The 14,548-nt window shown below is 39.1% G+C and overlaps 1 protein-coding gene across 1 annotated transcript in view; it reads left to right on the top strand.

Annotated features, from left to right (window-relative positions):
• PTPRM (protein tyrosine phosphatase receptor type M) overlaps nucleotides 1-14,548 on the top strand; it is a 712,816-nt gene that overhangs the window by 333,831 nt on the left and 364,437 nt on the right. Inside the window, exons 7-8 of the mRNA XM_081802550.1 lie at nucleotides 8,182-8,356; nucleotides 13,478-13,771. Coding sequence (XP_081658676.1) covers nucleotides 8,182-8,356; nucleotides 13,478-13,771 — 469 coding nt within the window. The remainder of the gene's footprint in view (nucleotides 1-8,181; nucleotides 8,357-13,477; nucleotides 13,772-14,548) is intronic.

Raw genomic sequence — 14,548 nt, forward strand, 5'->3', positions numbered from 1 at the left:
GAGAGAGTTCACTCTTCACCTTGTTAGTGTCAAATCCGATTTCTTGGGTTGTTAGAAAGGAGGAGGTTGGAGTGTTTACAGATGCTGGCAGGGCACCAGGCAGCAACGCCTATGACATCTCCGTGGACAAGAGGAGAGCAATATGGGACACGTGCCAGGAGGGCTGGGCAGACTAGAAGCCTGTGAATGACCAGAGTCTTATATTCTGCATCTCAGAATATTACAGGGAATTTATCATTCTTGAAAATATTAAAAATGGGATGCATTTTAATTTTAAAATTCTATCTAGTAGGAGAATAACTGAATTTGTACTGTGGAAGCCATGCAGTACCACAAAAATAAATATAATTTTTTCCTGTATATTTACTCTTTTACCCAAGATAAGCTGAGGGGTTCCCCCCGCTTTTTTGGAAATACTGTAAAAAAATCAGTGATTCAGGCCAATTCTCTGTCCTGTTTGATCTCTTTGTAATATCTGAAAGGAGTTGGAAAACAACTTGATTTTAGGAGCCATCTGAACTCTTGTTAAAAAACAATTCTTATAAATAGATAATTAACTCTCTCTCTTTTTTTTAATTTTACTTATTTATTTGAGAGAGAATGAGAGACAGAGAGCATGAGAGGGAGAAGGGTCAGAAGGAGAAGCAGACTCCCTGATGAGCAGGGAGCCCGATGCGGGGCTCGATCCTGGTTCACCAGGATCATGACCTGAGCCGAAGGTAGTGGCTTAACCAACTGAGCCACCCAGGTGCCCCAATAATTAACTCTCGTTAAAGTCTTTTATGTTGTCCATAAAAAAAAAAACCTTAAAATTTTTCATTCCCTTTAAACCAACAATTTTAGGCATAGGGATTGTCCTAACATCATTTATAATAGTGAAGCATGTAAATAATTTCAATATATAGTGATAAAGAAATATATACATAAATAATGGCTGTAGCTATAAAATGGGAAACATTAAAAAGCATGTTTTTGGAACCATCTAAAAGTATAAAAAGTCTGTAGATATCACAGAGATACGACCACCATTTCAAATTTAATTTAAATGAAAATAATGCATTAGAAAAAAGTAAACTAAAATACCTTAAAATATTTACAATATTTATCTTTAAGTAATTGGATTATGTATAGTTTTTTAAATACCTACATTTTTATTTTTTATATTTAAAAAAAGTTTCTACAGTAAACATTAGATTTCAAAAATCCATTTCTCTTTTTATTGTCCTTAAGAATATATTTTGTGTGGGTCTGCCCTGTGCCGGATGTATCTGGTGGTTCGTAGACATCTACGATGCTCTGCCATCTGGATTGTGTGTTGGCTCCACCCCACCCAGCTGAATAAAGCCTTCCTCTCTTGCTTTCTTCTTCTGCCCCTGCTTGGACATATCAGGTCTGCTTTGCATCTCTCCTACTATTCTCCATTCAACTCACCAAGTACATTTTACCTATTTTTTGCTATCATTTTTAACTTGCATTCCAGATTATTTTAAGGCAGTCTTCAAATAAAGGTGCAAAAGCTAGAGTTTATGCTGTTGATCTGTAGTAATGAGTGATGACTTAATATGCATAACATGAAGTTTACCATTCTGACCATGTTCAAGAGCACAATTCACTGGTTAAGTACATTCACAATGTTATGTAACCATTACCACTATTTATTCCAAAACTTTTCTATTACCTGAAACAAAATCCATTAAGAAGTAACTCCCATTCCCTCTCTCACCACCCCTGGTAACCTTCATTCTACTTTTTGTCTCTATGAATTTGCTCATTCTAGATTCCTCATATAAGTGGAATCATACCATAGTTGTCCATAGTGACTGGTTTATTTCACCTAAATAATGTGGTCAGGGTTTATCCATGTTGTGGCAAGTGTCTGAACTTCCTTCCTTTTTAAGGCTAAATGATATCCATTGCCTGTAGAGGCCACCTTTTGTTTATCCATTCATCCATCAATGGACATTTAGGTTGTTGTCCACCTTTTGGCTATTGTGAATGATGCTGCTGTGAACATTGGCATATAAGTATGTGTTTGAGTACCTATTTTCAATTCTTTTGGGCTATATCTAGGAGTAGAATTACTGAGTAATATGATAATTCTGCTTAACTTTTTGAGGTCTTGCCAGACTATTTTCCACCGTGCCTGCATCATTTTATAATCCCACCAGCGATGCACAGGGTTCCCGTTTCTCTACATCTTTGGCAACTTGTTATTTTTAATTTTTAATTTTTTTTGAATGATAGCCATCCTGCTGGATGTAAAATGGTATTTCACTGTGGTTTTGATAAGGTAAGGAACAGATTCCTTACCATTTCCCTATTGACCAACGATGTTGAGCATCTTTTCATATACTCATCAGCCATCTGTATATCTTTTTTGGGGGAAATGTCTTTTTAATTTCTTTGCCCATTTAAAAAAAATAGAGTATAGTTGACACATGTTACATTAGTTCCAGGTGTACAACATAGTGATTCAACTTCTCTATATGTTATGCTGTGCTCACAAGTGTACCTACCATCTGTCACCATCCAACACTATTCCAATATCATTGACTGTATTATCTATGCTGTGCCCTTTATTCCCATGACTTACTCATTCCATAACTGGAAGTCTGTATCTCCCACTCCCCTTCACCCATTTTGCCCCTCTCCCTACCTCCTTCCCTCTGACAGGCGTCATTTTGTTCTCTGTATTTACGGGTCTGAGCGTCTGATTCTGCCGTTTGTTTGTTTATTCATTGTTTTGTTTTTTAGATTCCACATATGAGTGCAATCGTATGGTATTTGTCTTTTTCTATCTGACTTATTTCACTTAGCGTAATGTCCTCTAGGTCCATCCATGTTGTCACAAATCCTTTGCCCATTTTTAAATTGGATTGTTTGTTTCTTGTTGTTGCTTTGGTTGAAGGACTTCTTTATATATTCAAGATCTTAATCCCTATCAGATATATGATTTGTGAATATTTCTCCCACTCTGTATTGTTTTAATCTCCTTTGATGTACAGTTTTTAATTTTGATAGTCTAGTTTATTTTTTTCTTTTGTTGCCTGTGATTTTGGTATTTCATTGAAGAAATCAGTTCTGAATCTAACATCATGAAGATTTTCTCCTGTGTTTTTCTTCTAAGGTACTTATAGTTTTAGATCTTAATTTTAGATATTTGATCTATTTTGAGTTAATTTTTGTATGCAGTGAAAGATAAGGGTCCAACTTTATTCTTTTGCCTGGATATCCATTTTTCCCAGCACCAATTGCTGAAAAGATTGTTATTTCCCCATTGAGTGGTCTGGGCACTCTTGTCGAAAATCCATTGACCATGTATGTAAGGGTTTGTTTCTGGGCTATCTACTCGATTCCATTGGTCTGGGTCTGTCCTTATGCTAGTGCCACACTGTACTTTTGATTACTGTAGCTTTGTAGCAAGTTTTGAAGTTGAGACGTTTGAGTCTTTCAACTTTGTTCTTTTCTTTTGTCTACAGTGATGACCTGTGAATAGAACTTTTGCTAGCCCTTAAGACCTAAACCTATCTTAAGGATTTGCTTGTAGCTCTGACAAATCAGGATTCAGGACTACTGTATATCTTTGAAAAACCATAGACTTTTTCGTTATCCTGATGGTCTCTGTATTAGTGTCCTATTGCTTCTTTAACAAATTACCAAAGACGTAATGGCTTTATTATCCTGTAGTTTTAGAGGTCAGAAGTCCTCATATAAGGTGATGGCAAGGCTGGTCCCTCCTGGAAGGTATAGGGGAGAATCTGTTCCTTACCTTTTGTAGCTTGTTAGAGACCTGCTTCATTTCTTGGCTCATGATCCCTTCCTCCATTTTAAAACCCACATCATTCCAGCCTTTGGTTCTGTGGTCACATTTCCTTCTTCTGCATTTGACCCTCTTACCTTCCTCCTACCTTGTAATTACATTGGGCCCATCTGGATAATTTAGTATTCAGGGATACTGGATAATTGTCTCATCTCCAGATTCTTATTTTGATCACATCTGCAAACTTCCTTTTGCTATGCATAAGGAGTATATTCACACGTTCTGGGAACTAGGCAGTAGACATCTCTGAGGACTGTTTTTCTGCCTACCCCAATCATGATGAGTGGGCATTGTTGCTGACTGAGGGACATGCAGAATCTCTAAAATATCTTTATTTTCCGTATTGGTCTCCCTTGTAAATAAAGGCTAATTATCCAGTTTTAGGACCTGGAGTATAAATCTATTAATTTAGCAACTTCATATTTCTGTTCTACCTATGGAACATTTTTTCTGCAGGGGCTATGATTTTTAGAGTCAGCAAATATTTATTGAGTTTTATTTCTTGTGCACCCATGTACACCAAATGAATAAGATCTGTTTCTTAACTTGAAGACATTCTAGTCTGCTACAAAAGGAGGGTGTTACTGCAGTATAATACACTTTTTATCCATTTTAATTCCTAAATATCTTTAGAATCCTAAATATTTTTAGAATCCTTTCCTCCCCCTCTCTCATCCCTCTTTGTGTCACTTGTTGATTTCTTAAACAAAAATTACCAATTTCCCTTGACATCAGCTGGGATCCCACATTTTTTCCTTCAGTCTGTTACTGTACCTATAGATATGTTCATGTCACCCCTTTACCTAAAATCCATCCATTCCTGGCATCAAGATAAACTATAATCCTCAATATGCCATATTGTGATTATCCTTCTAGCCTCATCACCTGCCTATCCAGACGTGCTTCGTTCTAGCTGCATGGAATCAGTTGTATTTCCTGTATCGTTCCATGCTGTCTTGGCTCTTGACTTTTGCAAAGCTCTTCTCACTCACTGGGCTCCATTTCTCCTCCTTCCCTGTCTGAGAAACTCCTGTGCATCCTCCAGCCTGGCCTCAAGTAGTGCTTTCTAGAAAGCCAGCCCAACCCTCACATCCTTCTCCAGTGTGGTCCCCTTTTCCTGGGCTTGCTGTTTTATGCAGTTTATTGCTTTGTACTATAATCACTGCCTTACTTGGCTGTTTTTCCTCACCAGACTTTAAGTTCAGTTAGGTAAGGGATTGTTCTTTTAACTCCATTCTCCCTGTATATGATACAGTGTCTGCCTCATAAGAGATTTTTACAAAGTGTTCATTAAATGAATGCTTGGATCCACGTACCTTTGAATGATTTAACACAAAATGACCTGCAGACTTGAACGTTCAAGATCTATGATTTGGTATGGGTCCTAAGCTAAAATGATCATTCATTAGCACTTGGTTTCTCTTTCATATGCACTACTTTTCTTGAAGAAACTGAATCTAACTTTCTGTGTGACTCAGTACATGGGATTCAAAAAGAAAGCCCCAGCCCTGAGAGTTGATGTACTGGAGTCCTGTAGAGTTGTTAGCTTGAAGCTGTTTATTTTAAAGAATAAATCTGTGGCATGGAGACATCAACTATGAAGTAATACTCCTCTCAACATATGTATAAATCCAAAACAGAGGTTTTCTCAAACTTGAGAGCCTTCGCTGCAGCCCTGAATTGTTTTGAGTGATCAATAACTGCATACTTCCAAATTCTTTTGAATGAACATTCTTTTGAAGTAGGCGTACTCTAACAGGTAAGATACTATGGGATTACTATAGAAGCATATTCTTACCGGATTCATGCCACAAGTGAGTAAATAAATAAGTAGGTAGCCTTTTTTTGTTGCTGTTATTAATAAAACAAATACTTACAGATATGAAATCTGCCTTTCTTTAGGGCTTAATTTTTTTTCAAACTTGGAGATTAGATTTGTTTTGTTTTTAGTTTGGAAAAAGACAGACCGCACTTTATAGCGTTAGTAGATCTGAGGTTACTCCTAGAGGTAGAATTGGATTGATTGTTTATTTGCGAGAAAGGATGGGAGACTGAATGTGTGGACTACAGAGAGGAATGCTGTCCCCCGTTGAATTAATTAATGATGCCAGACTGATTCTATTTTATTTCACTTTCCTAAGTCCTTGGTGTGCTCTGTCAGACCAAATTTGGGGGATTTAGTAAAAACCAGGGCAGACATAAGACATGTAAGTTATCTATGGAACTTCATGCTCTGATTTATAACTTCTTAAGCTATTAACAAAGCCGCTGTGACAGATAACACTGAAGGTGATGTTGGTGGAACTCTTCTTCCCCACTCCTGATGTTTCCTTCCCTGTGGCAGGAACTGTACCAGTGCAGCACTCTGATGCCTTTTCTCTGCCCAAGCGGGAGCTGCCTGGGAAGGAAGCTGGGAGCATGCACAGCCCAGCCCCTTCTTTGGGAGCTAACCCCCTGTAGGAGCCCTGTTCTTCCTGTGAGTTTTACAGCAGCACCCAACATGTGGGAGGCCTTTGTGCTTTTCTAAGATGGCCAGTGGCCGGGTGGGTGAGTCTGTTTAATTCTGTGCTTCAGTATTAGCAAGCCCATTGTTACTGCATCTCAGCCCTATTCTGTAATACCAGGTTCACAGGTAATAAAAGTGGTACTTTGACAGTCTGTCCGCCTTTCTCCTTGACTTCATCACTCAGCTGGTCCGGAATTTGGGTGGGGATGTGTGGTGCCAGTCAGTAAGCCAGTGTCTTTGTATATATCTTTAAATTCTCACAACTGCCCTGCAAGTGAGTCATATCATCTTGTTGCAGATGAGGGAAGGGAGGCTCTAGGAAGGTAAATCACTTTGAAGTTAGCTTTGACACCCTGGTCAGTTTAACTCCAAACCTATGCCCGTTAGAGCATACTGCCAAAGAAAAAAAATCACGGATAAAAGCTTTTAAACGACTTTGCATAATATAAATCACCGAGTAATATAGATGAGTTTTATTATGTGTAGCTTAGCATTTTCATACTCATACATAAAAACACTTTAATATTGCCTGCAAGTCCCGGAATGTGTAGGTGCTTCCTTACCTCCCTGGTTCCACGAGCTGCCTTCATTTCATCCAAAGCTTTCTGTTCTCTCTAACCATCTCGGGCTTCCTGCCCGGTTTCCTCTGACTAGACAGAATGCCCCTTCTCTCACACCCTCTCCCTTTGCCTGGTTAGCTCCTCCTTGCCTTTCAGATCTCAGCTCACTTCCTCAAACTGGCCTCCCACAGCCACCATATCTAAAGATGGTGATTTCTGCGAGCCATCTGATCTGTCCCTTCACCACACTGGCCATCACTTGTAATTCTGTATTTCCGGCCTATACTTCCCACTAACTAAAGTGCCGTGCGCACCATAACTACTCTTCTGTCATTCCCCACTGTGAGCCTAGTGTCTTAACACAGTTGATAGCACCTGGTTGGCAGAATGGATTCTGTGTGAACAAATGGACAGAGTGCTTGGCATCATGCGTTAGCTGTAAGGTCTGTGCCCATTGTTTTCTACTCAGTGCTTGCAAATGACATATTAAAGACAGCCTCTTTCCTGGGAATTGTAAACAGCTATTAAGAACTAAAATCTGTAGCCTTCTTATGAGACTCTAAATTATAGGAAGCATAGAATGGAGTTCTAAGGCCACATAACTAAAGACGTACTTCATGTGTTAAGGATGGTGTAAGACAAAGGTGTACACGGAGGGAACCTGTTTTATGTGGTTTTGAAACTCTGGGATGGGGAGAAACTTCTCTTGTAGCATTTCACACTTAAGTAATATTGAGCATCTACTTGGTTTTTGTATCCTGGAAGAACATCGTAAAGCTTAGAATAGTCCATCAGACCTATTCGGTAAGGAATATGTTAATACCTACTTATGTCTTTATTGTAATTCTTAATAAATTATTTATTTGTTCATAGATAAAATGAGGTTGGCAGTAGGGTAGTGTATGAATCAGTTTTGTTTCCTAGCCAAGCATAAAAACATAAGACAAAGTGGTATGAAAATACCAAATGGTGATCGTTTGGGAATCAAATAAAGAATTTTTCCATATGCATTTTTCTACTCCCGGTGAGCTCACTTAACATAATTAATATCTTAAAGGACAAAAGCAAGACATTTCTGCACACATAATTTTGCATCCCTCAATCTTGAAAGTGTTGATCATGGCAGAATTTAAGTTTCCTGGCCAGGTGTTCCCCTAGAACTAGAGCCCCTGGGTAATAAACAACGGAACCCAGATCCACATGGAAAAAACATGGATAATAGCCATCAGGTGTCTTATCGGTCCAGTATGACAGCTGATATTCTCTCTTTTTGTCCCCCACCCCCATTTATACAGGGCATTGATGTGCGCGATGCTCCTCTCAAGGAAATAAAGGTGACTAGTTCCCGGCGATTCATAGCTTCCTTTAATGTCATGAACACAACAAAACGAGATGCTGGGAAGTACCGCTGCATGATTCGCACCGAAGGAGGTGTTGGAATATCAAACTATGCAGAATTGGTAGTTAAAGGTATTTAACGCATTTTTATACCCCTCAATAGTCTATTAAAATAGACATGTCAGATGGTTGTGAGTTCATTATTTGTTTAACTCTCAAACTTATCCTTGTCTGTCTCCGAACAGGAGCTTGGTGACAGGCTATATTGATGGATTGCATTTTAAGTACAAATTTTGCACGTGAGCAATATTTTTGAAAAATGTATTTTATTTATGTTGGTTTAGTTGCATACAAAAGCACTGAATGTGCTCTTAGCAAGTTCTTCTGCCAACTCTGTATACAGAGATTACAACCTATAAATTTTTTTAAGGAATGCATTTTTTTTTTTTACTGATAGAAAATCACTTAAAATGCAAATATTCACCAGCCAGCGTGTTTATGATAGCAGGGTGGTTAATAAAATGAAGCAATGCCAGTATAAAAATGCTCAGTCATATCACACAAGCCATATTGATAATACTGAGTTAACACTCATAATGTCGCAGTTAGGTTCCATTACTATATTTTGCATGACTGAAAAATTGAGTCATTATATTCAGGGAGGTGGGGTATGAGGGAAAAAAAAAGAGGGAAAATAAGTTTCCATTGCTGGTCTAATGCTTTTTTTGTGGGCTGAGGAGTTTATGATATTAAACTGCTAGGGCAATTCTTGGTCCCAGACAGAATAATTTGGACTTCTAGATGTAAAGTGAGGCATTTTTAGGTAATTTGTGGCAGGCCATTGCTGTTTTGTCCTAGGAGAACAGAATGATGCCTGTTGATGAATTTTTTTTCCCCTGCATTTGTTAAATATAAAACATAAAGCTGATATCTTTTGGACAGTTTCTTCCTTGTATCAGCAAATTTCTCTGTGCACGCAGTTTCAAAGACTGTGGGGTTCAAACCCCAGAACTAGCTAGGTGGGCATGGGCCAGGGTATAAAGTATAATGTAGACATTAATAATGTCACCTACACCATAGGGTGATCAAGAAGATCAAGTGCAAAAAGTATATGAAAGGCACTTAGAACAGTATACATAGTAAGCAGCCAGCTCCTGTTAGGGCCATGATGGGGCGGAGGTGGGGGGGAGCGAGGTGATTGTAACCCTCTGCTCCTGTACATCAGTGAGCTTCATTTAGAAACGCTTGTCACTGCCCTCTTTCCAAATTTTAAAACATAAATGCCTGCCCAGCTATTCTTCCCTCCCCCTACCACACCCATATTAAATGAAAATCTCTGGGGACATGGCCTCTGTTATAAAATCTATAGGTGATTTTGGCATATGCTTCTGTTGTGAAATCCCTGCTGCCAATATTAGTCACTCCTGGCTTATGAGAGAAATGTTTGTTGGTGAGCCTGCCCCATGCAGTATTAATTTGCAGCAATGACTGACATTGTGCACATTGAAATATGTACCCCGCTAATAAATTTTGCCACAGCATATTCTTAGGAATTTTGGTTTGTGCTGAAACTTTAGCTGGTCTGACTAGGACTTGAGTTTAGGAATTTAGGTTTAATAGTCATAAGAAAACTAACTCTTCACAGTAATGCACACCCTACTCTGCAGAAGGTTCTCTGAGAAGCGAGGAGTCACCGTGTAGAAAATGGACACTGTTTGCCAACAAATCTGGTAAAGCAGCAGCCTCAGTGTTCCATGGCTGAGTTCTTTATTATCATTATTAGTACTTAATGTTCCTCTTGGCTCAGTTCTTGTGATTGTATCCCATTTTCTGATTGATAGTTGCTACAGCATTTCACTGTGACCAGCCCTGTTCTTAAGGCATCATGCTTCATTATCAGTATAATGTAAATCTCGTAACCTTGCTAAAAATGGCCCCTGTGAAAAACTTCATTTGCTGGGTGGTGTAAGTAAATCATAAATCTCTAGTCTTCCAGAGCAAACGTGAGCACAAAGAATGAATGGGTTATTATTCACATTTATGCAGCACATTTTCCTGTCTTAGGATGGCATAGTGGTTGCTTGGCTCATTGTGATAAAAATGTCCAGGCATCTCTTTTCATCTCTGCACATGACCAAACCCAGGACAGCCAGCTTACAGTTGCGGCTGAAATCTGAAATTTGACTTTTCCTCCATTTATAATTTTATAGCCATATTTTTCATATATTTTATATTTAAAAATGAGATAACATGCTGAATTCTACTAGCAAGTTATACTTAATAAAGTATTACCTTGAGATAATTACTTTAAAATATGCAGTGACACTTTTGAGGCCACTTGTATATAATTTAACTCTTTTTTTTTATGCATGTAGTATTTGAAGTGTTGATCTTCGGAAAATGGGAAAAACTAAAGTCTATAGAGTTTGTAATTCTCTTAAGGTCACATACTGATTTGGTGCCAGCCCTCCAAATGAAACCCACGTCATTTATTAACTGTCATTCCTATCTTATTCATGTCTCCCACTGCTTTTGATAATCTGGGACATAAAAAATATTTCATGGAATCTCCACAATTTGTATATATATGCATGTATATCAATATCATTTAATTATATGAGATATGTATTAGGCATTCACATATGTTTATCATTAGATATATGTTTACATATCTGTATGTGTATAAATTCTTTCATTGCTGGCTTGGTTTAGAAATACAGTTGACCCTTGAACAGCACAAGAGTTAGAGGCACCAACCCCTGCATGGTTGAAAATCCACATACAGCTTTTGGCTCCCCAGAAACTTAACTAATAACCTATTGTTGACCGGAACCCTTACCGATAAAATAAGCAGTCGATTAACACAAATTTTATATACATATTATATACTATATTCTTGCAGTAACCTAAAGAAAAGAAAGTGTTATTAAGAAAATCATGAGGAAGAGAAAATACATTTACAGTACTGCAAAAAGTCCAGGTATAAGTGGGCTTGAATCATATATTTTAAATTGCCATCTGTCACTTACTATAGGTGGAATTCCTTTCTTCCTTTCTTCCTTTCTTCCTTTCTTCCTTCCTTCACTTTGGGAAAAATTATTCAAAATTTAAATATTGACTTACTCTTGTACGGATTCTTCCAGCAACCCAAAAGTCCCTTGGAATGTCTAGTACAATTGTTCCAGGTTCCAGTGGAATCTTTCATTTGATTTCACATATTTGATACTTTTCTTCATGGGGAATTAATGGAGAAAATATTCTCAGGTCAAGCAAGCATTAAAGTCATGTCTATTTTAGGATACTAGTAACAATATCCTAAATGAATTGGTGTGCTCACTAACCTTCGTGGCCTTGCCCCTGAGTTGTATTTTGAATGGCAGTTCAGCAACCCTTGCTAGCATTTGCAACTTCAGAGTATAATTAACTGCCCTTTCAGCCTGGCTACATAACTGCCTTGGGATATACTATAAAAGGCCCATTTCATGTCTTGGTTCAAGGAATCACCTAATGATATAAATTGATGTTAAATCATGATGAGTTGAGTAAGAATTGTTTAAAGAAATGAGGAGCTAGCACAAAGTTGTAGTTTACAAACAATAGGAGCAGTATTTTTAGTAAGTCTGCATGAATTTTGTAGTCTTTCAAATACAATTCATCCTTTAGTGTCTATTTTGACTCAGTCTAATGAGATTTCCCAGCTATTTTTGAAAGTCAGTAAAATTCACTGTACCCTGAATACAGAAAAAGAACAAAGACACCCCTACCCAACGAGGAGAACTACTGTTATTGGTATCTTAGTCTAGGGACCCACCAGGTATCATGTCAAGGGCCAAGGTCAGATAGTCTTAGCTGCAGTGAGATCCCTTTCAGCAGGAAACAGGACCGTGATTAGTTGGCTGTGTCTGCTGTGGAGCTGACAGAATTTGCAGCATGCAAGCCAGCATATACCAGCAAATGGAACATAGCAGGCTCTATTTTTTGTGCATTCAGATGTGCTGAGGAGTTGAAACACATACACACAGCCCAAAGAGACACAAACCACCTGCGGAAACATGCTTGAAAAAAAAAAAATCAGAGAGGGAGCCAAACCATAAGGGATGCTGAACTCTAGGGAACAAACGGGGTTGCAGGAGGGGAGGTGGGGGGGTAACTGGATGATGAGCACTAAGGAGGGCACTTGATGGAATGAGCACTGGGTTCTGTATGCAACAGATGAGTCACTAAAGTCTACCTCTGAAACTAAAAAAAAAAAAGAAAATCACTAGATCTTACTTTTTTTTCCTCTGATGGAGATCCATGAAGATAGAAATATGCTATTTTATACAGTTATCTCCTTTCCCAGTATGATGTACAGTAACACTGGGCAATATAGGATGCCTTCACTTGGTGCCCGGCAAGCCATTCAACCAACACCTCACTGACAGACTGGGAATACTATTTAAAACAAGATTGCCTATTTCTCCATTCTCAGACAATGATGTAGAAAGAGTCCATCTCAGGTTTTAAACAATGAAAGAGACTTTCTTGGGTTTAAAGAGTATTTGCTATTGATTGCTTAGAATTTTACCAAGCTGGGCATGGCTTGCACTTTGCGTTAGAGTTTCCTTTCTACCCGCTGCTTTCATGAGACTCATTCCGGGAGGCTCCTTGAACAGCAGCTGTGGTGGGCTGTGTTATCCAGACGTCTCACTTCTCCTGCGGCCAAATGAGTCCACTGTGATGGGTTTTTTGGGCAACAAGGCCTCCTGGAAGTGCATTTATGCTGAGAGAAACTATAATTTTGGCCATGTTTTAAAATTGATGATATCTGTGGAATAATAAATATAAGGAAACTGAATTTAATGAGATAGGTAACTAGCACCTTTGATGATTTCGAAGACATTCTCAATAAGGAAGTTGGCAATAGAGTGCCTCCTGGAGCTTAAGTACTACCATCAAGAGAGCTTCAGCAAGTTACTTTTAGTGGGGGAAAAAATCCTTTGAGCCTGAGAAAAATGAGTTGTGTCCTAAAACAAACTGAGGGTATCCCTACTTGATCAAGCTTAGGTTTTAAAGTTGGTTTATTTCACAGATTTGAACATTGTGAAAGGCTTTACCAGTATGCTTTTTCGTAATAACCTAAACAGAACCATTCCCATCCCTTCATTCCTGACATGTTCACGGTTTCTATATTTTAATAATTGATGTACATTTAGCTGGTTTAAAACGGAAGAGCAAGGTGTCTGAAAGATGGCTCTTTGACTTGCCTTCCAGAGCCTCCCGTTCCCATTGCTCCACCTCAGCTTGCCTCCGTGGGGGCAACCTACCTTTGGATTCAACTCAACGCCAACTCCATCAATGGGGATGGGCCCATTGTCGCCCGAGAGGTGGAGTACTGCACAGCAAGTGGGAGCTGGAATGACCGACAGCCAGTGGACTCCACGAGTTACAAAATTGGGCACCTCGACCCGGATACGGAGTATGAGATCAGTGTGCTGCTCACCAGGCCGGGGGAAGGTGGCACTGGGTCTCCTGGGCCAGCCCTCAGAACCAGAACAAAGTGTGCCGGTGAGTAAGGGGCACCTGGGACGAGTCCTTAGCATCTTTCTGGGCATTGACCTGCAGCATCGTGTTTATCGGGTGGTTCATTTGCTTCCCCCAGCTCTGTCAGAATCCTCTGTGGGAACGGATATTCCCTTCACCTCTGAATGGTAGCCCGACAGCCTGTGGACTTTGGGACCTCGAGGCTTGGTATCTTTGGGAGACCTCCACCTCCTTTTTTCTTATTTTTATTTACACTTTCCTGTGGGTATCATCTAGTTCATATAGGAGTTCTCCCTACAGTTGACAGAAACTGTCTCCTTTCATGATGTCTGCGCATAGGTCAGATCCTCTCACCCTGGTCCCCTTGTTTTATGTTCACCATTAATGTGCTTTTAGCCTGGAGGGGCTTTGGAATAATAGATTCCATCTTAGAGATAGCTTTAAAGCTGTTTTTATTGATGGGTATTTAATGGAGGGGCTGCTTGCCAAAGACACAGGGCCCATTTGTAAAATAAGCCAGGGTGATTTGTGGGCTGCATGCAGTCTTCAAGTTGAGATTATAAAGTCCTAATTGACTGTGCTGAACCTGGTCCACAGCTTAAATAAAGTAGGGTTGATGGAGGGAGAAATGTAGCATCTTATAAAAATCAAAACCTGAAGCAAGCTCCCATGAGAGGTAATAGTGCTGTTTTTGTATGGCTACTTTTGGCTAGGGAAGTAGAGAGATAATATATTGGGACACTGAAGCGTTCTTTCCTCAGTTACATGAAGAATCCCTGTATTGGATGGTGGGCTGAGGTG

This window comes from Leptonychotes weddellii, chromosome 13 (genome assembly GCF_054177405.1).
Source record: "Leptonychotes weddellii isolate Sample4059 chromosome 13, ASM5417740v2, whole genome shotgun sequence".
In the NCBI taxonomy this organism is placed as follows: domain Eukaryota; kingdom Metazoa; phylum Chordata; class Mammalia; order Carnivora; family Phocidae; genus Leptonychotes; species Leptonychotes weddellii.